We start from the raw sequence: 26,519 nt of genomic DNA, 5'->3' as shown, positions 1-26,519 counted from the left end.
TGTTGGGTGCCATCTCCAACAACGATGAGGCGGCCTACATGGATGAAGTGAAGAATCTGGCATCGTGGTGCCAGGACAACCACCTCCAGCTGAACGTCAGCAAGACCAAGGAGCTGGTGGTGGACTTCAGAAGGGGTCAGCACAGAGACTACAAGCCCATTATCATCAATGGAGCTCCAGTGGAGAGGGTGCAGTCCTTCAAGTATCTCGGTGTCCACATCTCCTCAGACCTGACATGGGCTGCCCACATTCAGGTCCAGACCAAAAAGGCTAGGCAGCGCCTGTATCACCTACGACAACTGAGGAAGTTCAGGGTCTCTCCAAAGATCCTCAGGATTTTCTATACAGGTGCTGTGGAGAGCATCCTCACACAGAACATCACATCCTGGTTTGAGAACAGCTGTGTAAAGGACCAAACAGCTCTTCAGAGAGTGATCCGTACAGCAGAGCGATGCTACAGGATTGCTCTCCCCTCGCTTCAGGACACCTACAACAGGAGATGCCGGACTAGAGCAGCGCAGATACTGAAGGACCCGTCCCATCCTGGCATCCGGGCAAGGACAGAGAGACTCAAGAGGAGCTTCTATCCCCAAGCCCCCCCCCCCCCCCCCCCCCCAAACACACACACGCCCTCTCACCCCCCCCCCCCCCCCCCCCCACACACACACACACACACGCCCTCTCACATCATCCATAAGTGACTGAGACAGGACTCTCTTCTAGACACTCTAAACCCACTGGCGCAATGTACATTTCGAATTCCTTTAATTTTAAATATTGTCTATTTTGTAAAATGTTCAGATTGTCTATTCTTATTTAATTCACTTAATGTACAGAATTCACCTGCTTGCTACATGCTGCTGCTGCACATTCACTTAATGTATATATTATATATAATGTTCTTCCTCCCCCCTTTTGCACAAGTCGAGGAACGTGTCAGGTTTCATTTCACTGTTTGTTATACTTGTATAACTATGCATGTGACGAATAAAGAACCTTGAACATTCTTGTAGTTCATTTCCTCCATGGCGGTCGGGTTTTATTTTGAAGGTGCTAGGCGGAAGTGTGTTGTGACTATTGAGGCTTTACTCCGGTGAGTTTTGTCCGGCGGCTGCTGCTCCGTGAGGAGCAGATGCTGCTGAGTGAAGGCAGAGGACAAGACAGGGAGTCCCGGACCGAGCAACTGACTGCTAGCCACACAGGTGAGATCACTTCGCTTCTCTCCTCCTGTCCCCCTCTTTCATGTTCTCCCCTCTGCTTCTGCTCTTTAATCCGGTTTAACTGCGGACTTGGTTTAAACGCTTCACCTTTTTTTTTCTCAGGGGGAAAGGGAAAAGTTCGCTTTAGGTTCTCGGACTGAATAAAAAGCATAGAAGAGGCTCCAAAATAAACTCCAAAGAACAAAAAGTGAGACAGTAAAGAGGAGGAGGACATCGGGGTGTGAACCCGGTTTACGTCAAACTCTTTAAAAAACAGAATAAACTCTTGCTTTCAAAGTGCATTTTAATACATTTAGCGGGGGTTATTTGGATTTTTAATAAAGTTTTAAAGCGAGTTGTGAAACAGAATGTGCAGTTTGTGATCGTACCGCTGGGGACGCTGCAGCAGCCGTAGTTGAGGTTTTATGAATCAAACTCCTAAAGCGGTATCGAACTGCAGATCAAAGCTTCTGACATGTTTTATCTGCCCGGAAATGTTTATTCCTGAACCTCCACATGTGAGTGTGTGTGAAATGTTCATATTTACTCAGCTTTTTTTTTTTTACGCCACACAGCCTCCTTCACAGTCCCAGGGGAGTAAAATCTGATGAGCTGAAACCAGCAGCAGAATCTGCTTTTAGAAAGTCTGTGAAGAGAGGCTCAGTTTTTATGTGTTGTAGATGATGCCAAGTCAGGCTGCAGTATTGTCATATTTCCTCAGTGCGTGTGTGTGTGTGTGTGTGTGTGTGTGTGTGTGTGTGTGTGTGTGTGTGTGTGTGTGTCACGCTGTCTATTAGAACCCACAGACATTAAATCCTCAGTCTGGGAGTGTTATCACTGATGATTGGATTCGAATCATTTCCCTTAATCAGTAACTGCATTGATTTGTTCAGACTTTGACGATGACAGTGTGGCGTTTTAGAGGTGAAATGTGGAGTTGCAGATTTACCTGATCGAGCTTTATCGATAAAGTTTTCTATAGATGAAGCAGCTGTTGTGCCGTAGGCCGTTTCTGACCTTCTGATTTAATCATGGGCACACCACAAGAAACAAGTGTGTGTGTGTGTGTGTGTGTGTGTGTGTTAGAGGCGGAGCTGCAGCTCATTGATCAGTGTGAGTAAAGGTGTGTGTGTGTCCATGTGGTCTCCTTCCTTTTTGCCCAATCACATTGATCAGTCAGGCCAGTGCTGATTAAACTCTCCACTGCTGCTTAAACTACTTTCAGATCAGTGAAAACTTTATTTAAAACCACGGGCGGCTCAGACTATTCTCGACTTTGCTCAAAGATTAAGGCAGATTAGTTGTAACTTTCAAAACTAAAGACTACGCCCAGGATAAGTAACGCTAAGTCTTATTTCAGAGACGTGCCTGAGGAGCTGCCCCGATGGCAAAGGACGGAAGAAACTTAAACAACACAGCTGATAATTTGCACGGCACAAAAGAAAGAGAAGAAATCGAGCTCAGCAGTTTAGATTAAAGACGTGATCCTAACATACAGGTGACAGGCATGAATATAAATGCCAGCGGTGATAGGAGAAGATCAGTTCCAGCTTAAACGCTCAGCACTCATCACTTCTTAAGCATGCACTGCAGCTCTTCACATGTGTTTGCTCAGATCAGATTAATCATGCCTGAAAGCTGCAGCTCCCAGTTGACGTCCAGCTGATCCCTGCGGTGATGCAGCAGGTAGATGTCCAGAGAGCGTACATCGATTCGTTTTAGACTCCATCTTTAGTGCCTGCTTTGTGATGAGACAAGACGCAACGAAAAACTCCCTTTTCAGGCTTGGGTAGGGGCATCCATCTGCTGCGACCGGTTGGCGGTGAGGGGAGGAAGACAGGATAAAGACACACTAGAGCCAGAGGTGAATAATAACTAAAATTCCTTCAAAAGGATCTTCCTCGAAATATAATTCAAATAAAAAAATTTAAAGATGAAGAAAAGTCATTGTCGGGGTTTCTGCTATACACAGGGATGGATTCTGGGCGTTTTTGACTGTAAGGGTTATTACCCATTAAAACAGACTGTGAGAGTCACCTAGTCCCTAATTCCTGGTCCCCTTCTTAGGGTCCTGTTCTGTTACCATGTCCTGAATCTCATTAACACCACAAGTAACACCTGAGCTGCCTAAACCCGGCGACAGGACGCATGATGACCTCTCACACCACCCAGACTTTAAACCCGAGACCTGCAGGTTAAAGAGCGACACCTGTGGCTCACTCTCAGGTTATTGTAGCGCACGTGTAAAACCAGCTCGCTTTCTTATTTTCTTATCAAGTTTTACTGTTTCTGCATCCGAGAGTCTGCAGGGTGACATGAAGTTTGTTATCAGACGGTGAGGGTGGGGCTCGGCGTGGACATCCTTAGGCTCTGCAGCTCTCGGTGTCCACACCAGTATGTGGGAGGTGAATGATTAAAATCAATACAAAATAAAATACAGAACTAGAGAGCATTGCATCTGCGTGTTGCCCTACATTGTGCGTGTTCTGCTTTTTTGTAAAGAAAACCACCAGTGGCCCACGAGAAGTTCTCAGAAACAGGGGCTGACGTCACATGGGTGAATATTGCTGACTGGAGCTTTAGTTGACATCTCTTATTTATTGAAATGTCTGACCTTAAACACCGCATATCGTATCTAAGTGCGTATTCATGCCGCAGTAAAGGAAGAGATAAAGCTTTTGTTTCAAGCTTTATGGTGTAGATTTTCACGTGCACTTTGAGGCGTTTGAGTGCTTACACGCTGGATTTAAATCACAGGTGCTCAGATTGTTATTAGCGTGCAGGAGTGTTTTGCTTGGTTCAGACTTTCAGACCAATTGCAGTTACGGCAAAAAACTCGCAAAGAGAAACAAAATCACTTGGCATGTGTTTGAAGATGCAGAAACATATTTATTTGCAGCTTCTCGGTATTAGACCTTCCTTGAGTTCTCTACCTTTTCTGCTAATTAGTGTGTGGGAGGCTGTTTGCAGATCCAGACCTGAAAAAAAGTCAAAATACGAGGAAGGGATCAAGTTTTTACTGAATGATGGTTTGATGTTATACAAAGTGGGATAAAGTAACGCCTACAGGCAGGCAACAAGATGGATGTGCTCTCTGTTTAATAAAGTCATAATAGAAGGCAGTAGTCATCACGGTTCAAAACGAGACCCAGCCCATGCAGGTGATGATGGCAGGGTGGAGGTATGCGAGGTGAAGTTGTTTTTGTGCTGTTGCATGATTACAAACTCAAGCTAAAGCAAACCAGAGTGCATGAAACCAAAACGTGAACCTTAGTTTGGAGTTTGTGGTGTGAGAGACCCTCAGGTGTGTATTTTTAAATCCTGAACGTTGGATTCATAGCCAGAAGTGACCGAATCTGGATGAGAGGGTGGAGTAAACCCGGGAGGAAAACAAGAGAGCTGAGAGGGTAAAAAAGGAGATTTTCTTAGATTCACCTACGCTATAAATAATTCTAAGGAGATGAAATCCTGACTCCAGAAGGATACCTGGATCTGAAACGGGTTGCGATGTTCTCCTGAGATCATCCAGGAGACGCCCACAGTTCTGATTTCAGTTTGATGTGTTTGTAAAGATGTGACGGCAGATGTGCAGTTTGCTCCAAAGGTTCCTGGGTCAGGATTCGATCACCTTAAAAAAATACACATGTCAGGTCTCTGATTAAAATCCTCAGATAATTTAAAAATGTTTGATGAGATTTTAATTTGTGTTTAACTTTGTGAAATATTTCCTGTTTTATTTCCAAATGCTCTCGCTAAGAATGAAGAGGGAACCCTGTGAGGATGACTCTGATGGGAAACACTGGGACAGTTGCTGACTGTGTTTCAGCTGATAACTTGGACTGAGATCAGCAGCTTCAGTATCTGATGTGACCTTTGACCCCTGCACCTTTGAGCTCAGTGTTGTTTTGTGCTTTAATGCAGAGCGAGCAGCTGCTGACGATTATTCAGGCGGAGCAGCGACGGCGGCAGGAATGTCTGTCACTACACAGCTGGGTCTGCTGCTGTGGAAGAACTTCACCTACAGACGACGACAGACGGTCAGTCACACACACACACGCACACACATCAGGGCTTAGCCTGTCAACCTTTACATCACTTTTCATTCATCAGGGTGTCATTTGGTCCATAAAAAGTCTTTTTAAAGGTTTTTGTTTTTCAGTTTCTGCATTATTCAGTCAATCACTTGGTCCATAAATAACCTTTAGACCCTTAAAATCTTAAATGTTGGACTGAACGAAATATATTGCTAGACAAAACAGTCGATTAGGCTGCTTTTATGAGCCTTTACCTTCCTGTCCTTAAAGAAACTGCACCTTCTGCTCTGACATGTTGGATTTATTAATCAGTCATGTGGTTCCTGAAACAGCCGATATCTTTAGCTGAAGGAAAAAGTGTTTGTGGGATTTTTACAGATGGTTACAGAAGAAAAGTCTAAAAGCGTGGAATAAATGCCATGTTGTTTGTATATGTTATCAGTGTGTGCCTGTCCTCGGAGAAAGAACTACTTGTATAGCAATTTAGATTAAATGTTATTTAGCTGATCAGTTTCTGGATAAATCAATCGCTTGATTGTTTGATAACATGTCTGATAACAGAGAGAAACATTTTTTTAATGATGCTTTTATGCAAAGCATCATGTGAGGAGCTGGAAATACAAAAAATACTTTTATTTTCTACATTTTTATGTTTGCAAACTGAGATGAAGCTGACTTTAACTGGTTCAGTTTGTGTTACCTGGATAGACCACCTGTTTGACTTGTTTTATGTTTGACCACAGAAACAAAGCGGTCAGTGTGATGGGGGTTTAAGGTCACCTCTCTGGAGTTATGTGGGGTTTTTTTGTTTTTTGGGGGGGATTTTCACTCGACCCTGATCAGTAACCTGGTTTGGGCTCCGTGCTCTGCTGCTGATCGATCAGTGCCTTTTCATTAATTATGAATAACTTCTGATAATAAACACGTGAAGCTTAAAAGGAGCCAATCAGGAGGCTTTTAGACCGCATGCACGCACTCTTTTTGTGTTTCTCTAATGGTTTCCCGTTTCTAGCTGGATTACGTGTCAAAGTGTGTGTCTGTGTGTGTTTCAGCTCCAGCTCCTGGCGGAAATCGTCTGGCCCCTCTTCATCTTCTTCATCCTCATCTCTGTGCGGCTGAACTACCCTCCCTACGAGCAGCATGAGTGTGAGTTGAAAACCTTTATTTAAACGCTAATCAAACGGCGCTCTGGTTCAGAGCCTGAGCCGATCGATCCATTGAGGCAACGGCTGCCCCAGTTTCACAAAGTTTCAAGAGATGAAGAGTGATGTCGGAGAGCATCCTCATCCAATCAGCCTGCAGCATCGTGTCTGTTTGATCTGGGAGACAAATCTTGGTGTGACGCGAAGTTTATGCTTGTCATGGTTGACCCAGCACACGGAGCTTCGGGCTAAAAATGATGATGTCATAAACATGGTGGTGACAACATCAGGCGGTGTTTGACGTATGTTGGACGTCATCTACGTTGACTTCGTTTTTCAGCTACGAAAGTGATTTTCTTTGCACAAAAAATGAGCACAGCTTCTGCTAGAAACACTGTCAAACCAAAACAGAACTGGACCAGCACCAGTCAGGTGGTGCAAATACGCGCTGGAGGTGAGAGACATGAACACAAAGGTTCAAATCTAGAACATTCCTGCTGTGAGGTGCAGCACCATTATATAAATCACACAATAGGCGTGTTTCTGACCCCAGCATCATCATGGAGGGGGGATAGAACTACCTTAATTTGTGCACCCTGACCCCGTCTCCTCCTCCGGCGTGGCAGTGAGGGTGTCAGTTATTGGTGGTCACACAGGGGGCGATCAGGCTGTAGGCACATACATTCCAGCCCAGTCCAGCTGGAGTCCTGTTTTCAGGTGTTCCTGGAGGGTCCAGGGGCGGCCAGATGAGTGCTGGAATATCTTGTGCTGGTTATCATCTCTCTTCAGACCCTTGCACCTTTAGGAACATCTGATATCAGTTTCACACTGATTGATTTCTCATTACCCGAGGTTATTGATTGACAGTGGTCCTGGAAGCAGGAGGAAGTGCAGTATTGCTTACTGCTGCAGGATTTCAAATTAAAGCTTCATGTGCTAAATGAATCTCCCCGTGTTGTTCATCACGAGGAGCTTGTTTTTTATTGCTCTTTATCGCCACAGTGATCCATCGACAATCAAAAAGCTCTGATAGGAGTGCTAAACTGCACGAAAGGGTTAAACCTCACTTCAGCGTCTTCTTTTTCCGTCTCAGCGTAGACCTCGATGTTGCATAAATAAATCAGCTGTTTGAAATCAGATGTTTTGAACATCTTCCCAAGCCTGAAAGGAAATATGACGAAGGACATGGAGAAGTTGGAGAGAAGAAGCTGACTCAGACAGGAAGTTATGGTGATCTCACAGAGAGAGAAAGCAGGAAAACATTTTCCAGGTTACTTCCACATGGAAACGATCTCAAGTTTGAATCAAAGGTGTTCGAAGCTGGACTGAACTGCAGATGGAAATTGGTCTTTTTTAAGTTTTCTGTTATGTGTAGATTCAACACCGATTCATCTCTTGAGTTTGGCGAATTTTTATGTTTGAGTGATTCATTTGTTAATGCTAAATGGTTAAAAATGGTCAGGTATAAGAACTGGACTGAAAATGAGTGAAAAAGCAGCAAATGTCCAGAGAAAAACTGGATTTTGCTCCTTGAAAGCAAAATATGAAGACGTGAAGCGGTGACTCAGTAGCGAAGGTCCACTTTAAACCTATAGCGAATGGTTGTGTGATGCGAGGCCTTTTCGCCCGGCGAGCGCTGTGAAAATGAAGAAAAACTGAACATCTGCTGGTAACTCCATTTATTAGTCACATGTCAGCAACTTAATTATGTTTCCACCCATCTGTTTGTTCATTTACTTTGAGCATTGACTGACACGTCCGCTCAGCGAAAGCTGACGTCACCCGACGTCTGTAGCTGGGGTGGCTGTAGCTCAGGTGGCAGAGCAGGTCAGCCACTAATCAGAAGGTTGGTGGTTCGATCCCAGGCTGCATCCTGGCTGCATGCCAAATATCCTTGGGCAAGAAACTAACCCCATGTTTGCCTACTGGTGGTGGTCAGAGGGCCCGGTGGCGCCAGTGTCCGGCAGCCTCGCCTCTGTCAGGGCAGGGCAGCTGTGGCTACAATGTAGCTTGCCATCGCCAGTGTGTGAATGTGTGTGTGAATGGGTGAATGACTGAATGTAGTGTAAAGCGCTTTGGGGTCCTATGGACTAGAAAAGCGCTATACAAATGCAGGCCATTTACCATTTACCATAACAGTCCAGACCTCAAAAACACAGACTTCACAATTGATCAGTTCACGTTCTTCCCATCAACTGATCGGTAAACTCTTCCACCGCTGCAGACGATATTGTGCAGCCAACAGTCATATTTTAACCTGGATGAACCCTGTGAGATATAAAGTCACGATCTGGGACGACCCCAACCCCAAACTGTTTTACAGCAGTTCCGGAAAAAAAAGAAGACTTCCTGTCGTGTGTTTTCATGCTGAGACTTTGAAGGAAAAAAAGTAATTTTTCTCATTTGTTGAGCAGTTCAGTTGAAAAACAAAGGAAGAACAGCCTAAAATTGTTTAAGAGAAATTAGTGGAATCAGTGGAAATATACCAGTGTTTTTCCACACTGCTGTCCTTAGAGACCTATTGTTATTCCACCCCCGTGAAATCTTTACCGTAAAGGCATTCAAGCAACTTGTCCAGATCAAGAAATGCTTTTAAGTGTTAACTTTTTACTATTAAATCTGGCATCACTGCACCGGGAATATCTGTGATTTTACTGGGAATTTGTCACAGTTAATAACAGCAATTTGCTGTAATTGACTCTTCAGCCGTCTTTTCATCTCGCTCTGTTGAAGCTCAGGAAATCCTTCCTTAAAACGACGCAGTTAAACTTTTAAAATGTAACACATGTCGGCATAAACCGACTCAAATAGGGTGTAAAATGCCAAAGTTTAAAATGACTGAGGGGATCTTGAGATAATCTGGTGTCAGCGGCTGAAGATGAAGAATCAGAAGCTTCAGGCTATACTTTTTTACTGGATGAATGAAACCTGCCTCACAGGAAACAAAAGGAAACGCTTTCATTCCTCACCGATTATCTCAGAGGAGGAGCGCCTCTCTGCCTCACTCGGGCCAAACGTCAACATCAGGAGATGAAGATGGAGCAGGAAGCTGCTCGTCTTCCTCTTTCCCCGTGAAAGCAGAAGCTCTGGGCACTCGAAGTACTTTCACTTCTCGTGCTGTGTGAGAATAGTTGTGCAGTGCTTCACGCAGCATGTGAGCTGCAGGGACGTGTTGAAACTCGCCACGCTGGATCAGAGACGAGCTGGAGCCCGCTCGATCCTTTAATATCCAGTTTTACACACCAGCATAGCTTTGAACATGTTCATGGAGACGAATTTATAATGGTTAATCCCTCTGCGTGGGCACTTTGGGTCAACACCGCGTGCTAAACGTGCTGTACAAATTAATGTGACTTGACGTGACACGACAGCTCCGCTGCACACAGTTCAAACTTTTCTGTTTGTTTTTGTGGCATATATTCAGAGCTGCTGAGCTGCTTTCAGCTGTAGATCCCACTTTTCTTTCAGGCGATTGTCCACCATGCCGGCCAAAAACATCAGAAGTATAATGGATGTGATTGAGTCAACAGGGTAAAATTACTTTTTAAGATTAATTTCTAAAGAGAATGTGGCTGTTGACATCACCTTTAACGAGTCTGAATCAGTCATGTGAGGGCAGTCTCCTTCATCTGTGGCTTCTTTTTAAGGTTTTTCCACATTATTCTCTTCAGTTGACTCTGTTTACAGCATCTAAAAAAAGTTTAGATGCTGTTTAAAATCTAAAGCGTAAAACCAAAGTGTGGATGTTTCATCCTAAAGCAACTCGTCAAGTGTTGAAATTTGATTGTCTTTTTAAAAAATATCAGCTCTTTCTCAAATTCAGTTGTTAACACGCTTGAGTGAAGTTGTTACGGGAGAACGTTTCCCACTGAGGTGCATCACATCTGTACACCAACGTGTTACTCCAAAACCTCTGACCTTTCAGGGGTGTACTTGAATGCATCGCCAAGTCTCACAGGTGATTTAAGAGTTAAGGCGTGGTTGAAAAACTCACCTGCTGCACTGTGACCAGATAAAGAAGCGCTTTGGGAAGAACATATTTCAACTGTGCTCCTGAGCAAATAAGATAAGATACCTTTATTAGTCCCACGAGTGGGAAATTTCATGTTAAGGCTGCCGATCTAGTGCACGCAATAGCGGCGCCATCTTACCCCCCGACCATACATACATGACACAAAAACATCACATGGGGAAGACAGGTCAGAGGAGTATGCACAACACGAGGAAAGATAAGGAGAAAAAAATAACTCCCCCAGACTGAGCTCCAACAGGGAGATCAGTTTGAGAACAGAAAAAAAACACCTCTGCACATAAGAGCACATGAAAAAACTCTTAATACACCAAAGAAACACATGACAAGCAACAGGGATGGGTAAAGGGTGAGAGACAGCCAGTGTAGACAGTGCATCCGGCCTGCAGCATAAGCGCTGGTCTCCTTGATCCACCGTCGGCATCGGAAGGGAATAAGCGTCGAAGGTGTTTGGAGGGGGAGGGGGGATGAGTGTACATCTGCGTGTGTGTGTGTGTGTGTGTGTGTGTGTGTGTATATATGTCCAAATGAGTTTATTTTACCAACTTCCAGCAAACTGAACACCTCAGGGGCCACGATAAGTGAAATTACTAAATAAAGCAGCCAGCTGACTGAGGTGTAACCACGCTGGAATATAACTGCAAAGAAAACAACGTGATGATGTGGATGGTGTGACGCAGTTATCACAGCAGAGTCAGGCCACAGTGCGTAGATCCACATGTTTGAGTTGGCAGCACGAAACAGAAGTTCTGTTTCATAATAAGTCACAGACAAGAGAGTCTCCACCTGCTGCTGGGACAGGTGGAGGACTGAAGGATATCCCTTTAGTCTGTCTGTGCCTAGACTAGCGCCATCTTTAGAGTATAACTATTTTCATTACAGTGTGTAAAAGGCTGTTTATGGCTATGATTCAGACGTCACTGAATAGCGAGCTAGCGTAGGTTACCAACCATAACACCCACATAACCTCAGCTTTCTTTCTTCCTCTAGTTTTTTCTTTTTCAGCCCCAGTGGGAAAAATCTTGATCTGACCTGTCTGTGTGTATGAACATGACTTCTCTGTCACGGGCAGCAGACATGATGAAAGTGATAAGTTTATTAAAATATTTGCCTAAACCCGCATGTTTATGTTTACCTGCCTGTTTTTGAGGATTGTTGGCAGACCGCTGCTGGTGTGGGGAAATCATGGTGCACAAGTGGACCCAATTGCAGTAATGTAAATTGCACGAGTCTGCATATGGACCTGCTTACAATGTAAATCTGAACCTGACAAACACCAGGAGGGAGGTCCGAGCGGGTGGAGCTTTTGCTCGAGCTATTAATTGATTAAGCAGCACACAGTTCATCATTTGCTCTGTGGCACTCGTGGCTCAAGAGTTGGGAGTTCGCCTTGTAATCGGAAGGTTGCAGGTTCGAGCCCTGGCTTGGACCGTCTTGGTCGTTGTGTCTTTGGGCAAGACTCTTCACACAGGTGGTGGTCAGAGGCCCCGGTGGTGCCAGTGTCCGGCAGCCTCGTGGCTACAATGTAGCTTGCCATCACCAGTGTGTGAATGTGTGTGTGGATGACTGGATGTGTAAAGCGTTTTGGGGTCCTTAGGGACTAGTAAAGCGCTATACAAATACAGGCCATTTATTAACATGTTTTATGATCATTATCAGTTCACAGATTTAAGCTGCAGTGTGTCTTTTACACCCAGTTTAACAAGTCAAGCTCTGGTGTTTTGGTCTGGAGCCTGTGGGAGTTTTTCACCCCTGAGCTCATCCTGAAGCTGTTGTTCCACCTGTGTGGCCCTCACTCTGCTGTCGAGTGAAGTGAATCTTCGCCTCTCCTTTATCTTATCTGTGTTTTGATTAAAAAGAGGCCAGTTGGCAGTCTTAAAGGTTCCCTGATATCAGCGCCTTCTCTGTGCGTACAGCTGACACGGTGAAGCTCAATGAGAGAAAGGGGATAAAGGTCTTTGCTCTCAAAGTGAACCCGCTCGTGCCTCTGCCCTCGGCTTCAACCTGCAGCGGGTGCCGCTGATGCTCGACTGAGGGCGACAATAAACCAATTGCAGCATATCTGACACCTCTGAGTCCAGGTGAACGTGGGAACACTCTGTTCCATCAGAGCAGGAAGATAAAGAAACACCCTGAACATCTTTCAGATTAAATCTGACCGCAGCACACAGGCAAAACCACATCTATGGCTTTAAAACCTGCATATCTTACATTGGGAAACACAGGGGCTTTATTCTCTTCATGTTACAGTGCAGAGGTGAGAGGGCGCCTAAAAATGTGCACTATATCTCCTGTGAGCCTGTTTGGAGCTGGTCACAGCTTTCCTGTCATTTTTACTGCAAGATCTTCCGACTTTCTTGTGACTTCCTGTTTTCATTTCCTGTCTGCAGGTCATTTTCCAAACAAGGCGATGCCATCAGCCGGCACGCTGCCCTGGCTTCAGGGAATCCTCTGCAACGCCAACAACCCCTGCTTCAGACATCCGACACCGGGCGAGTCCCCGGGCATCGTCGGCAACTTCAACGACTCAATGTGAGTGGCCAAAAAAGAGGCTTTTATTCTGAAAAACTTCTCATCTTTATTAAACTGCTAAAGCGTGCTTGTGGTTTCATCTTTTACTAATCAGCAGACATTTTTAAGTAAAATGAATTTTATTCTGATAGTACCTCACATTCTTTCATTTCATTTTCATTACATTTACATATAGAGTGAAATCTCAGCTCAGTTCTTACATAAATGCCGTCTGTAGAGCTGAAACAGGCTGTCAGTGACTTTATTTCTGAAACTTTATTGATACACTTTAACTTTCCTCCTCTCACACATTAACAGACAAAACAGAATTTTAAGATTTCAGCTGCTTTTACCTCTAACCAACACCGGCAGGTCATCTGCTCTCAGTGTTTGTGTATAAGCTGACGCTTCAGCTGTTTTCATGGCCTAAACCCAAAATCAGTAAGGATTCATCATGACTGATTACATCACACACATCAGCCGATTTTGTGGTCGCTTTTTTCGCTATTAGTTTACACTCGGGAGCTGCTCGTTAAGCGGTACTGGAACAGTGACCTTCAAAGTAAAAGCTGCGGCCTTTTGAAATGTGTTGGTTTCACCAATAAGGAGTCGCTTTTACTATGAAGGCGAAGATAGTTTTTTTTTCTGGTTTGTGTCGTATGTGTTTGACTTTCACCACCACTCTGTGGTTAGTGGGCGAGCGTTTGCAGACTAACCGGCATCTTTCATCCAACCTGTGGTGTACCGTGGGAATCTGCTGGTGACCAGATCGATCATAAAGAGGTTTTGGGTGCAACATCTTCTTTGTGAGCCAATATCACCCAGAGGTCGCTGGAGGTTCGCTGGTCTCTAGGCCTGTGTGACTGAGGCCCCAAAGCTTTAATCTTATTGGTTGCTTATCAAATTCCTGCTACGTTTCCATTCTCCTAAGGAGCCAGAAGCTCAATAACTCTCAGATGTTGTGACACATAAACATCAACTACTTTTAAGACTTAAAGCTACGATATAAATTACTTATCTGAGCTTTTTCACTTTAATACTTCATGTTCCTTTACTTGTTTTAAAGTGACACTTAAACTTCCTGTAGAGTTTAATTTTGAACCTTTTTCCACTGTTTCACTTCACATATTTTAAATAGCACCATCTGCTGACACCTTCCTCCCTTTTCTGTCTGCAGACAGTCAGTGTAAGAAGGTTAGCTTTTGAACCTGTGGACTGAAGTAGTATCCTTACATATCTACTACTTTTATCTAGAACCTACCTTTGGCTGATCCCTTGTTCAGAAGGTGGTCACTTCAGCTGCAGATTGGATCTGTGATCAAACCGGGGGATCTTTTGCTTGTTAGGCGAATGTAAACCTTAAACTCTGGAGTTTAGTTAGTCACTGCTTCCATAATAACTAACACTTTAACTGTTTTGAGTGTCAACAGAAATGTCATTTTAACCTGTTTGTTGTTTTCACTGTAAGCTGGCATGTGCTGGGTCTTTCCCTCTGTGTTTGTATGCATGCTAAGAGCTTCTTTGTGGCTCACGTTTGATGTTTTACTTTTATTTTGCAGAATTTCTCGCCTTTTCTCGGACGCCAAGAAGATCCTCCTGTACAGTCAGAATGATAAAAACCTTGAGGGCTTCAAGGAGCTGGCTCAAGCCCTGCAGGTGCTGCAGTCCAGCCGCTCAGGTAGGACACGCAAAACGCAACCCTCACTGTGTGGGGATGAGCTCAGATCAGGGTTAGCGATGCAGTTTGACTTTGTTTGATTTCGCTAATCTGAGCATCAGTGTGGTTTGCAGTGATAACAGACATATCAGCCGTAATCACGTCATCACAAATAAGAAATACACAATGTAGATAAAAACTCAAAGCGTTTAAATGGCTAAAGTTCCAGCTACGAGGTGTATTTATAGACATGTTCTTGTTTTAATCTTAACAACCTGCACACGGCAACAAAGATTAAAAAAAGGACTTTGCCAGCTTTTGGATAAGAAAAGTAAAATCTTACTGTGTCAACATGACCATAGTAATAATATTCATTATTATCATTTTTAAACTGTATAACAGAACAAATGCAGAATTTAAAAGAAGTAGAACATTTTCTTTTAACAGCCAGCCGGTGCCTAAATGTGAAGGTTTTATCGCCATTCCTTTAACAGAGGAACCTAAAGGCCAAAATGCATGCACTTATTTTGAAAGGTAATGTTGTAAAAACACAGCAGAACCCTAAAACTGGTCACCTGATTGGTGTTAAGAAGTTAAACTTACTGAGACTTCAGGCCAGATGAGAGCCTCGGAAACCAGCCACATAACACCCATCTTCCATAGTTCTGTGAGAACAGTTCCTCGTGCAAAACAAGGAAGCTGGAGGCAAAGGTTTAAACATTTCTTGTGCTGATTTTATGGCAGCTATAGGACTTGGTCTTTTCAGACTTTTGAGACGCACCTGATGAATTCCTTAACCCCAGGTTACCATGTTAGAGGAGAAGATGGACTGAAGTTATCACCTAATGCTGGCTACATTGGTTAGCAAGCTTCATCTATAGACTGTACAGTAGGACACAAACAGTTAACAGACAACTTGGACGCCGTATTCATACAATTAAGCTAACAGCAGCCATAATATTGGTTGGATAATTGTATAAAAATTAAAAAACTGCTGGAGCCTCGAGTGGACGTTAGAGGAACTGCAGCTTTTGAAACTGGAGCGTTAGCTTTTATTTTTTAGCCCCAGAGGTTAATGTTTGGAGAGAATGCCTTGACTAACCCTACAGTGTAATTCATAAACCTGTGAGTCATGACTGTCGGCAGGCTCTTTTTTTGAATGCCACCTTCGTCAATAAATCATCTCTGAGATCAGCTCGCTGAAGGAACCTAACAGCTAGCGAGTCTTTGCAGAACCTCTCAAAGGTCAGCAGGTTTTTAGGAGTCCTTTCTCTGCCGCAGGAGTTTTCAGGCTCGCTGAACAAAAAGAATTTCTCTCTTTTGTGCGTTAATTTGCAGCTTTGGCTCTCTGTGGGGGGCGTTTGTTTTCCCTACCTGCACCGACCTGCCGGCTCTCTTGCTTCTCCTCCCTGTTGATTGAGCATCAGCACGTTTCTGCTCTTTATTCCCTCTAATCTGATAATAAATGAAGCAGTTTTATTGGTCAGGAGGGCGATGGTGTGATGAGGGGGCGGCATGACACGCTGCAGCAGGTTTACCTGCTTACCTTCCAGGTGAGCTCACCTGGTTAGAGGGCAGCAACCAGGATTCAGCAGTTCTCAGGAAACTTCATAGCCCGAGGCCTTAGAAACAGATCTGCGAAAATGCAAATGTTTCTCTGCAGGAAAGCGACCTTTAACGGTTTGTTCAGCACCAATAAAACAGATTTTCATCTGACAGACAATTTTCATGTCAGTTTTAAATCTAAAGCAAGCATAGAAAGCTAATCAGCTAATTCTCAAGCTTCAAATGAGCCAAGACCTCCAACGTTCACATTGAGGCGTTAAGGCTAAAGACCGCACAACGAAACACACTGAAAGTTTTTCCTTTGTTTGTTTTTTTCTGGTGGTTTTTATAGTTTGTTTTGTCACTTTGTGTTGTTTTTGTTTGTCTGTGTTTGTGTCCTGGTTTTTGTCTCTTCATGGTTAATTCGTTGTCTTTTTGTCTGTTTTTGTCTCTTTTGTAGTTGCTTTTTGTCTCTGTATGATATTTTGTTTCTTTGTATCCAGTTTTTGCCTCTTACTGTTTGATTTCTTCCTCTTTGTGTTTTTTTTGTCTTTGTTTTTGTGGTGTTTTTATTTGTCTGTGGTTGTTTTTTGCCTCGTTATGCTGGGTTTGTTGTTTTGTTCTGTTGTTTTTGGTCTTATGTTTTGGTTTGGTTTGTTTTGTATGACATGGGGTTTTTTTGTCTCTGGTTTATTTATTTGTAGGGGTTTTTTTTTGTCATTTTGTGTCCTGTCTTTGTCTCGTGTTGGTTTTCTTCTCTTTGTATTTGATTTTTGGCTGTTTATGTTGTTTTTGGCTCTCTGTAGTTGGTTTTTGTCTCTGTTTTGTTTTTATGGTTTTGTGTCTTATTGGTTTTTGTTTCTTTTTATCTTGTTTTTGCCTCTTCATGTTTGTGATTTGTGTCTGTTCGTGTTATTTTTTTTCTATGGTTCCATGGGTTATTTATTTGCCACTTTGTGTCCTTTTTTTATTTTTATGTGATTGTTTTTGTTTCTTTGTATTCAGTTATTGCATCTTTCTATTCAATTGTTCCCTCTTCGTGTTTGATTTTTTTCCACTTTGTGTTGTTTTCTCTCTGTTGTGGATTTTGTCTTTCGGTTGTCATCTGATCGCGAGCGGTCACTCCACACGCAGTTTTCTGATATTAACACAACTCTCTTCTGACTCTGCTGAGGGGGGTAGAAGGGTGGCAGCAGGAGCCGATTCTGATTGGCTGGCCCTGTGGCCCCTCCCCTGCAGGTGGACTGACAGGGTCAGCGTACATCGTGCATGTTCGCGACGCCCTGTCGTGTTGGGTTTTCTGCTGCTCGGCTCGGCGCCGTCCCGCAGAGCGTCACTGAGTTCAGATGTGTCCCTGCAGCTGTACAAACGTGTAATTCAGAGTGCCCTAATGGGGGTCCACATCAGACCTGAACCTGGATTTGGGTCGCTGCAATCATCTCACATAACCATTACTGTACAGTTTAGCAGCTGACTGTTAGTTCCTCTGTGGATTAAAACCCATCCGGCAAGCTTGAAGTCATGAAAGTGGAGGACTCTTTGAACATCTTTAGTTTCTGAAACACTATCAAAAAGTTCAAACATGATGAGCGGCAGACAAGAACCAGTTTTTTAATGTGGTACCGGAACGCGGTGGTGTGGTGGTTTAATGATGGCGAGTTGTGATTGAAGCAGACGGGCTTCTCTGCTGGAAATTGCTTCTCATTTGACCAATCACATCACTGCGAGCTGCTGATGTCAGACAGCTGGACCTGTCCTCTGACCCATCACTAACACTAACTGTAGTAACACTCAGTCGGCTTTTTGTCCCCAAAGGGCCTCTATACCTCCGCTCATCTGAGCACAGATGAACACCACATGATTGTCGCCTTCGAGCTGAAACAGGAAAATTAATCATCGATTGATTTATTAGAGACAGATCAGAGAACATATGATACTTCCTCGGAAAAGACTCGCTTTTACGGCAGTCCTACCTGAACTTGATCTGTTCAGGGTTCCTCCTGCTCGAGCAGGAAGTGAAGCGAGTAGCTGATCTGGGCTGGCACTGAAATCAGATTGAGGCTGAGGAGTGACGGCTTCTGATTTTAAATAATTTCTTTCACAACAAAATCACATAAATCATAAATATGATCTCCGTATTTTAGCTGAACATGCTGAAGTCTGCAAACATGGAATGAAAAGTGGAAAATTTAAACAGATAAATGGTAGATCGTCCAGGCTTACAGAAGCTTGTAAACCATAAAGTTGTGCTACGTGAGATAAGCGCAAAGACAAAGTGCATTTAGTGAAAACAATAAGCTGTCACACAAAACTGGACTAAAAGAAAACGTAAAGAAAATTGTGTGGGCTGTCACAACCCAGCGTACTCCTAGTGTCAGTCCCAAGGCCAGATAAGTGGGAGGTTTGCGTCAGGAAGGGCATCAGGCGTAAAATCTGTGGGAAAGCAGATGTGCAGATCCATCCATGGCGACCTCTGGGGAAAATAAGGAAGCAGCCGGAAGTACCTGTACTGTCCGGTCCAAATATGGTCGTTTGTGACAAACCTGTAATAAAATATGAATATAAAAAACCAACATGGCACGAGCCAAGTTACTAATGTTAAGTCACTTTGAGTGAGCTAAGGTAACAATTGTGTGACAGCACAATGGCTTTGTCCATGTTTTATAAAGTCTGTGAATAGAAGGGTACAAATATTAATTGGATGTATGAAAATACAGATCACATCTTGGAAAATAAGAAGTGAAACAGGAAAATGCAGCAGAAGAGGGATAAAAAGATATGCCTCAGTTTGATGCTCTCCTGCTGATAAACAGAGTGATGAAGGAGCCGATTAATAACGGTGACGTCGTTCTAAGCTGGAGGATAAAAGCTTCTGAGGAAGCTCGACGATGCTTTTATTGAATTTTAGGGTTTCTGATGGAAGCTGGCTGATGGATCAGCAGCCGCATTTTACCAGTTAGAGCGTTTCTTCATGGATGTCCATAAAGCTGCAAATAAAACCAATCGATCGATACATTTCTGTGGTTTGCTGATGTTCAGCAGGCTGGAGGCAGGAGGACAGCAACGACTGTAATCTTGGATGATTCGTCATCTTAAATCTCCATGTTTTGAAAGAGTGAAGCAACACAGGCAGAGAAGCTTCACACGTTAGCTTCCTGTTTGTTTCAAATGAATGACAAGAGAAGCTCCTCTCAGCCTTCGTTGCAGCTGCCTGTTCAAACCTGCAGAAGAAGAAGAAAGGCGCAGGGAGGGGTGGGCATGTATGCGTGCGGGGGCATCATGCAAAAGTGCATCCAGCTGCTGTGATGGAGCTGAGTGGAAAGTTTGAGCTGCAGGCGTGTGTGAGCACGCAGGTCGAACGAAGAGCAGCGATGACGTAACAAAGACTGAACGTAAAGCCCACTTGCAGCCGCTCGGGTACGGACGTGCCCCCGACAAGCCCAAATATGGTCCGAACGCCTCCTCAGGCCGCAGTTATAGCATCTGTACCTTCACTAAAATGATTTCAATCTGACTTTCAGATTCAAACTGACATCAGATTAAAATAGAAAATCCAACCACAGTAAACGGACCATTAACAATCACTCCAGCCGTCCAAATCCAAACACATAAAACCTCTCAATCGTCTGGGATTATTGGTAGTTCAAATATCTGTCAAAGGTTTTTATTGCTGTAGCAGTCGGCTCTGTTACCAACAGTCACACCTGTTTGTTTGTTTTTTTTATTTATTTTAATCTCAGATCTGTGTTTTTGTGCAATTGAATTTTTCTCATCGCAGCTTTTTGGGGTGTTTGAGGAATTTTGTTTTTCAGGGATTCCTCACAGTTTACTTACCAATGTCATAAGAACATAGAGGAATGTCTCTGTTTAATGGCCTGACTGTTACCTGTTAGTCTTTCTCCTGCACCAATCACGAGTCAGTGGTGTGTCACCTGAGAGGCCTAAAAGCTTGAATGAAACCAATGTTTTATCAGCCTGTCTCGTTCTCAGCTTGGACGGATTTTAGTCAAACCGAAAGCAGAGATGTCATTTTAAAAATGTGCTGGGGGAACTGCTTCACCCTCTCCTCTGTAAAAAATTACACAATTGCTTTGTGGCCACAAATACGTTCGCATTTAAAAGACAAAACCCTCTGATTTACTGGAGGAGGAGAAGGAGGAGTCAGGTTTCTCTGACCTGCTCTGTTTTGTCTGTTTTTGTTTTTTCTCCCACAGGCTTCAAGTTGAAGCATTTCCTGCGAGACAATGAGACTCTGTCGAGTTTTCTGTTGAGGAACGCCTCCTTCCCCGAACACAGCGTCCAGCAGATCACGGAGGCCGACATAAACCTGCAGAAGGTGAGGAGGCATTCTGCACATGCTCAGTCTGTGAGCCCTACATGGATGCGGGCAGCTGGAGGAATTTTACTCCAACTTTCATTCATGAGAAAACTAACAGTGTGGAGTAAAACCATCCACAATATACAAGGTAAAAAGTTGACAGATATCAGATGAAAGTCTGAAAATATAGGTAAAATTTAAAAAATATATAAAATGCAAAGAAACACAACACAGTATGGAGTAAAAGAAGAAGAAGAAAGTGTCAGACTAAATAAAATAAATAAATAAAAAAATATGCAATAAAAGCTGGAATATTGTGAACCGGTGTACAGAACACAAGAAAGAAAAATGCAAATATGAATTAAGTGGAGAGGTGGAATAACAATAAGGAGGAAAAGTTCGTGAATGATTAAACACTTGAAATAGAATTTGCTAACTTGCAGAAAATCTGCAGAGTATATGGAATAAAAGACTGAAATGTTGGAGTACATGTTACACAGTAAAACATGAAATAAACACAATGATTGAAACTAATTTCAGAATATTAAAGTCAGACTATATGAAGCGAAACCTGAAGATAAAGAAATCCCTCTTTGGCCTCTGTTTCTGTCTCAGGTCCTCCTCGGGGGGTTCGGGGTCCACCTGAGGGACATGTGTCCCAGGAAGGGGGGCAAGCAGAGCCTGGAGGAATTTGTGACGATCTCGGACAAACAGGTGTCGGCGATGGTTCAAGAAAAGATCTGCCAGGGTCTGCCCGCCTGGCTCAACCACGCCGAGGAGCACTTTCTGGACAACTTGGACTTCCTCAAACCCATCCGGGTAAATACGGCCCTGCTAATCCACTGATATGATTCATGTTTTGCTCATTTAAAGCAGGTTTTTCATCCAGAAACTTTTAGAAACTTTTTCTCCCAGTGTGAAACCACCTCCTGCAGCGTTTCAGCTTATCCTGTATGAACACATTTCAAATCGTGACTTGTCTTCTTTTCTGTTAAATACTTTCTCAGATATAATGATCCTTATAGATGTCAAACACTTGAACTGGCACACTGAGCACTTTTTAGCCCCGAGTTCTGCCTGCAGGTGTGTCTTTCAGGCTGCCTCTAACATACTTTAAATAACAAACTTGTCTGAAAACGTGAATTTTACACTGGAATAGTCCAAAGGCATTTTTTCCTCCCCCCCTCCGTTCAGGTGACACAGCAAAGGTGTGCTGGCGTGTCCTCAGCATATTAAATGTGTGTGTGTGGGAGGAGGCGTGCCTCGGCCTGTCCCAGCTCTTTACAGTCTCAGTTTTCGTAGCCCGGAGACCAGTTTTAAAGAGTTTGAAGGATTCAATGCAGCCATATGTCACAAGAGGCCTCAGCCTCTTTTGTGTGCAGAAATCTACGAGCACTTCGAGTGACTGCAAAGCTGAAACCGTGCGAGTTTCCACAGCAGCACAGAACGAAGTCCGTGAAAATCCAGCAGCCTCGTCTCAGAGAAGTCATAGGTGTTTAGCTAGTTATCAGTTATAGGAATCTTAAACAGAGTGAACTAGACTTAAAAGCCAGATTTTAGGGGAAAATCCCCCACACATGCCCATTATTGCCGTGCATTTATCTCCAGTTATGACACAGCAACTTTTAAAACTTGATTAAAAATCAGACAAATGACAACGTTCGGAGAAAAGTGGACAACACGAAAGCAAAGAAATGTTAGATACTCAGAGACAGAGGAGTGAAATCGTCACAAATATGAGCCAAAAATAAACAACAGCGAGCAGAGTTCAGGTGATCTGCTAGAAGTGCAGAACACCTAAAGAGTTCAGTTTGCTGGACGAGTGCTAAATCTGTCTGTTTACAGGGTCCAGAGAACGTTCGTATGATGACTTATGTCATCACTCAGTATCTTTCAACACTGCTAGGAAGGTCTCTGTCTCATCTGACTGTGAAACATGTAAAAATAAAAATAACTAAACTGAAGATAGATGAGTGGGTTATTATTTATTTCAGCCAAGGTTGAGCTGAAACTGAAAATGTCTCTTTGTCTTTCAGAGGGACGTCAGGGCTGACCCCGAGGCCGTCCAACAGGTCGCCAGGGCAACCGACAACCTGCTGGATAGTCTGGGTTCACTGGCAGTTGAGGTAAGTCATCAGCAGGAGCTCAGACCTTTATTAGTACGATTAATATCTCAGCAGCCGTGTTATTGGTTCACAGGTCCAGTTCAGACACTGAGGTTTAGCTTAGCATAAGCTAGCAGCTTAAACCACCTGTCAGTCAAAGAGGCCACTCCCCTTTCGTATCAGGCTCTGAAGGGGTTTATTTTTGCTTTAAATTGGCCTCTTTGGGGACTGGCTCACTGCTGGAGCCTCTGGTGGACATTAGAGGAACTGGAGCTTTAGCTTAACCTTTTATCCCTGATGGCTGATGCTTGATTCAGGCTGATGCAAAGATCATCAGTCAGTTTTTCTTTGTGTCTTTTCATCATGTGCTTTTAATGATGGTGTTTGTCTCACGAACAAAGATCTGGGCACAAAATATCACAGTCAGCTTTTTACTGGACATGCGCGTCACCCAATCGAGTCTTCCGGGCCACGTCAGCACCATCAGGGGCCACTGGGTTTACTTGGCAGCTCCGAGTGTCTCTGCGAGTCTTTGTGTCCAGATAAAAGCAGTTTCCCTGCAGCAGAGACAGACGAGTTCCCAGCTGAACAAAGACTCAAATGTCTCAGTGGGTTTTTACTTCACAGCCGCCTCAGGAGGAGAAAGCACGAGTCCGAACAAACAGCAAACACTCAGCGTCCGTCTACGTCCTGCTGAGACGCTGAAGACCGCAGATGGCTGCATGCAGCCTTTAGTGACCATGTTAGAGGTCACAGAGACACTGAGGGGGCTCTGAAAGCTGCATTGTGTGGCAGAAAGTGGTTTGCGACACATCTGCAGCTCTGCAGAGCCTCCAGCCTGGGATTACAGTGGGAATAGACTGGAAATAAAGTTTGAGTGGGAGACTGTGGTTGGCGTGAACAGTTTGATAACCAGAGTAAAGTTCAGTTAGACTTCCCCAGATTGTTGTTTTTTGCCCCGAGGTTATCACACACTTTAAAACACACAGTACACACAATCGCTCTGTGGGCTAAAGTGAAAACATGTGACAGTGTTTTTTTTGGTTTGTGCAGGCGCTGAGTCAGGGACAGGATGAGTGTGATCCTGTGAAAAAGGGATTTAAGATGGGCATTATTGAACTGGCAATCCAGGAAATTACAACATTTAGTTTAAAAAACCCAAACAGCTAAATAACTTTAACAATCTTATCTCCTTCGTTCTGCTTTGTTCTCATGGTCAGAGAGGAAGTGTTTTTCCCAGCACTGCATTAAAAATCATGTGATGAAGAAAGAAGAGACACTCAGCTGTGATGGGACCATTAGAACAAAACCCATTTTACATTTTCTGTGAAAAACTCCCAGTTTAAAATAACTTTATTCAAACATCTGGAGCTCCATCTGTTTGATAGGATCCCAGTCATATGTAAAACACATACAGTGTCTCCCTGTCCACAGGTAAACACGTAGTTTACACGCCCACGCTGTCAAAACCTGACCTACTTTCAAGCGTCTCAGCTGTGAGGTTTAAAGGCGATATGTACGGGATCTGATGATACGGCGACAATAAAGTAGTCCTTGTTTTACTGCCTGGTTAATATATTTATTTGTTTAATCAGTTCATAAAAGAGTGCTTTGAACAATAACTTTACAGCTTTAACATGAATGGTAAAACATGCCTGTCTGAATTTCCCAGAGCCCAGGGGACACACTATAGAAGCACTGACAGCAAAGGCTGGGGACAGTAGAGAAACAATAAACATGCTGAGGACAAAAACGGGAAACCCAGCGTAGAAATACTGGAAACAAACTTTAGAGATACTCGACACATAGTACTCAAACTTTTGCAGATAATCCGGATAAATATTGAAGAGGTGGTGGGGACAAACTGAAGAAATACTGGGACAAAACTGTAGACATATTGAGGACATGTTTGGGACAATAACTACCCTTTTCCTCAGATTGGAGCTGCAGCAGTTTCACTTCTGCTGATGCCGCTGACCTAAAGTAACCTGCGGCTCTTCCTCTTTGAGGTCCCTTCCTCCTGAGGCAATAAAAATAATAACATCTGAAGCTCCCTTTACCTTTCCTCTATTGGTACTTTTTTAATGCTCATATTTAGATTCTGCCAGCAGGCACCAAAACTCCTGTGGTGTTCCAGTCAAATTAGAACCTTTTCATTTAGAAGAAACTCACATTGTTACAGAAGAATGTGTTCTTTCTGGTTCCTATTTTGTGACACACCTGGGGAACATCTGTGAGCTTAAAAGGACCTAATTACCAAAAACAGGTGAAATAGCAGAACTGGAAAGATTTTGAGTCAAACAAGCAAAAGTTGATGCTCAAATCTGTAAATCTGTTTGGTTTATTCTCCTTTAAATGAGATATTTTTAGAGACTGAGCAGACACATAAATCATGATGTGGTTTAAGGACCGAATGATTAATCTGTGAGCAGAAAACCAAACTGCTTAATGAGTTATCAGATATTTTGGTTACAACTGTGAGACTTTTAAAAGCTACTTCAAATTAAGCATGTGGACCTTAAACCTTGTTTTTTTTTACATTAACTGGATCAGCTCTTTGCATCTGAACTTTTGCTTTGTTACATCACTTTTGTTATGATATGTATAAAATTAGTCTGAGCTTCAACAGGAAGCGCAGCCAGACACGAGTTTACTGTCAGCAGTTTTTAGCTAGGGGAGAGTTCAGCTTCATTCTGTGATCCATTTTTAGCATGTTCAGTTTTTAACCTTCGGCGAATGTCTATAATTCCTGAGTTCAGACTCTTTTTAAAGTTTATTTCATTTTTAATTACGCATTGTTTTCCACTTGAGCCTTAACTTTGATATTTTTCATTTATTACATGTTTATATATTTCAATTTATAATTTTTATGTAAATCTAGCGCTGGTTCATAACAACAGAGAGAGAACCCAAACATTGGGTCAGGGAGGAGCATCTGCCTTGACCTGAGGGGTGAAGGAACAGAGAGGAGAGTGTAGATAGACAGGGCAAAACACAAGCTACAGTCAAGTGCAGACAAAATGTAACATTTTGAAGAGGGAAGTGGATGCTCAGTGCATGATGGGAAGTCTCCCATCTCCTTGAGCATATAGCAGCGTAAATTAAGGGAGGGTTCAGGGTTCGCGTGATCCAGCTTTGGCTATCAGTCCAGTCTCCCTCGACCAGTCTGACCAGTATCTTCTGTCTTGGGTCTACAGTTGGCCAGTATGAAGAGCTGGATTGATCTGAGGAATGAGATAGTCTTCCTGACGCAGAACGCCACGTCGTCGCCCAGCACCATGTACCAGGCCGTCTCCCGGATCGTGTGCGGTCACCCTGAAGGCGGCGGCCTGCAGATCAAATCCCTCAACTGGTACGAAGACAGCAACTACAAGGCTCTGTTCGGAAACTACAACAGCAGCGAGGACGAGACGGCGTCGCTCTATGACAACTCCTCCAGTGAGTCCTCGGGGTCATCCTCGGACCTTCCAACCCCAATGAAGCTTTTGTATTCAGTAGACAAACATTCAGCTAATACAGCCCATGTCAGAGAAACTAAACTCTTGCTATATAACAGCCTCCTGTGAACAGATATATGTCCGAGTCCAAGAATAAAAACACTGAGGTGGACATGAGCTATTATGTCCACTTCAAGTACTCTAGGTGCTTTTAAAGCCAGACTCTGATACTTCTGTATTTATTTTTCTTTGTGTTATCGTGATTCCTGAAACATGCCTGCTACATGTATGTGGTAACCTCCATCACGTGTGTGTCGTAGCTCCGTACTGTAACAGCCTGGTGAAGAACATGGACTCAAACCCCATGTCCAGGATGATCTGGCAGGCCCTGAAGCCCCTGCTGTTAGGGAAGCTCCTGTACACCCCCCACACGCCCGCCACGCAGAAGATCATCCACGAGGTATGATGTCACTTCCTGTGCAAAAGCTCCAGACTGCAACTGATTGGTCACCTTTAGCTAGTAACCCAGGGTAAAAAGACT

General features: G+C 43.6%; 1 protein-coding gene across 1 annotated transcript in view; it reads left to right on the top strand.

Moving 5' to 3' along the window:
• The first annotated feature begins 1,085 nt into the window (after nt 1-1,085).
• Nucleotides 1,086-26,519, top strand: part of abca1b (ATP-binding cassette, sub-family A (ABC1), member 1B) — a 40,552-nt gene continuing 15,118 nt past the window's right edge. The window contains exons 1-10 of the mRNA XM_085417222.1: nt 1,086-1,202; nt 5,121-5,236; nt 6,286-6,379; nt 12,796-12,937; nt 14,476-14,594; nt 20,333-20,454; nt 21,052-21,255; nt 22,473-22,562; nt 25,739-25,979; nt 26,299-26,438. Coding sequence (XP_085273348.1) covers nt 1,133-1,202; nt 5,121-5,236; nt 6,286-6,379; nt 12,796-12,937; nt 14,476-14,594; nt 20,333-20,454; nt 21,052-21,255; nt 22,473-22,562; nt 25,739-25,979; nt 26,299-26,438 — 1,338 coding nt within the window. The 5' untranslated portion in view covers nt 1,086-1,132. The remainder of the gene's footprint in view (nt 1,203-5,120; nt 5,237-6,285; nt 6,380-12,795; nt 12,938-14,475; nt 14,595-20,332; nt 20,455-21,051; nt 21,256-22,472; nt 22,563-25,738; nt 25,980-26,298; nt 26,439-26,519) is intronic.

Source organism: Rhamphochromis longiceps, linkage group LG2 (assembly GCF_057381845.1).
Source record: "Rhamphochromis longiceps isolate RC_006_pf linkage group LG2, R_longiceps_female_GT1.1, whole genome shotgun sequence".
NCBI classification, from domain to species: Eukaryota; Metazoa; Chordata; class Actinopteri; order Cichliformes; family Cichlidae; genus Rhamphochromis; species Rhamphochromis longiceps.
This window is presented reverse-complemented; position numbering and strand designations above follow the sequence as displayed.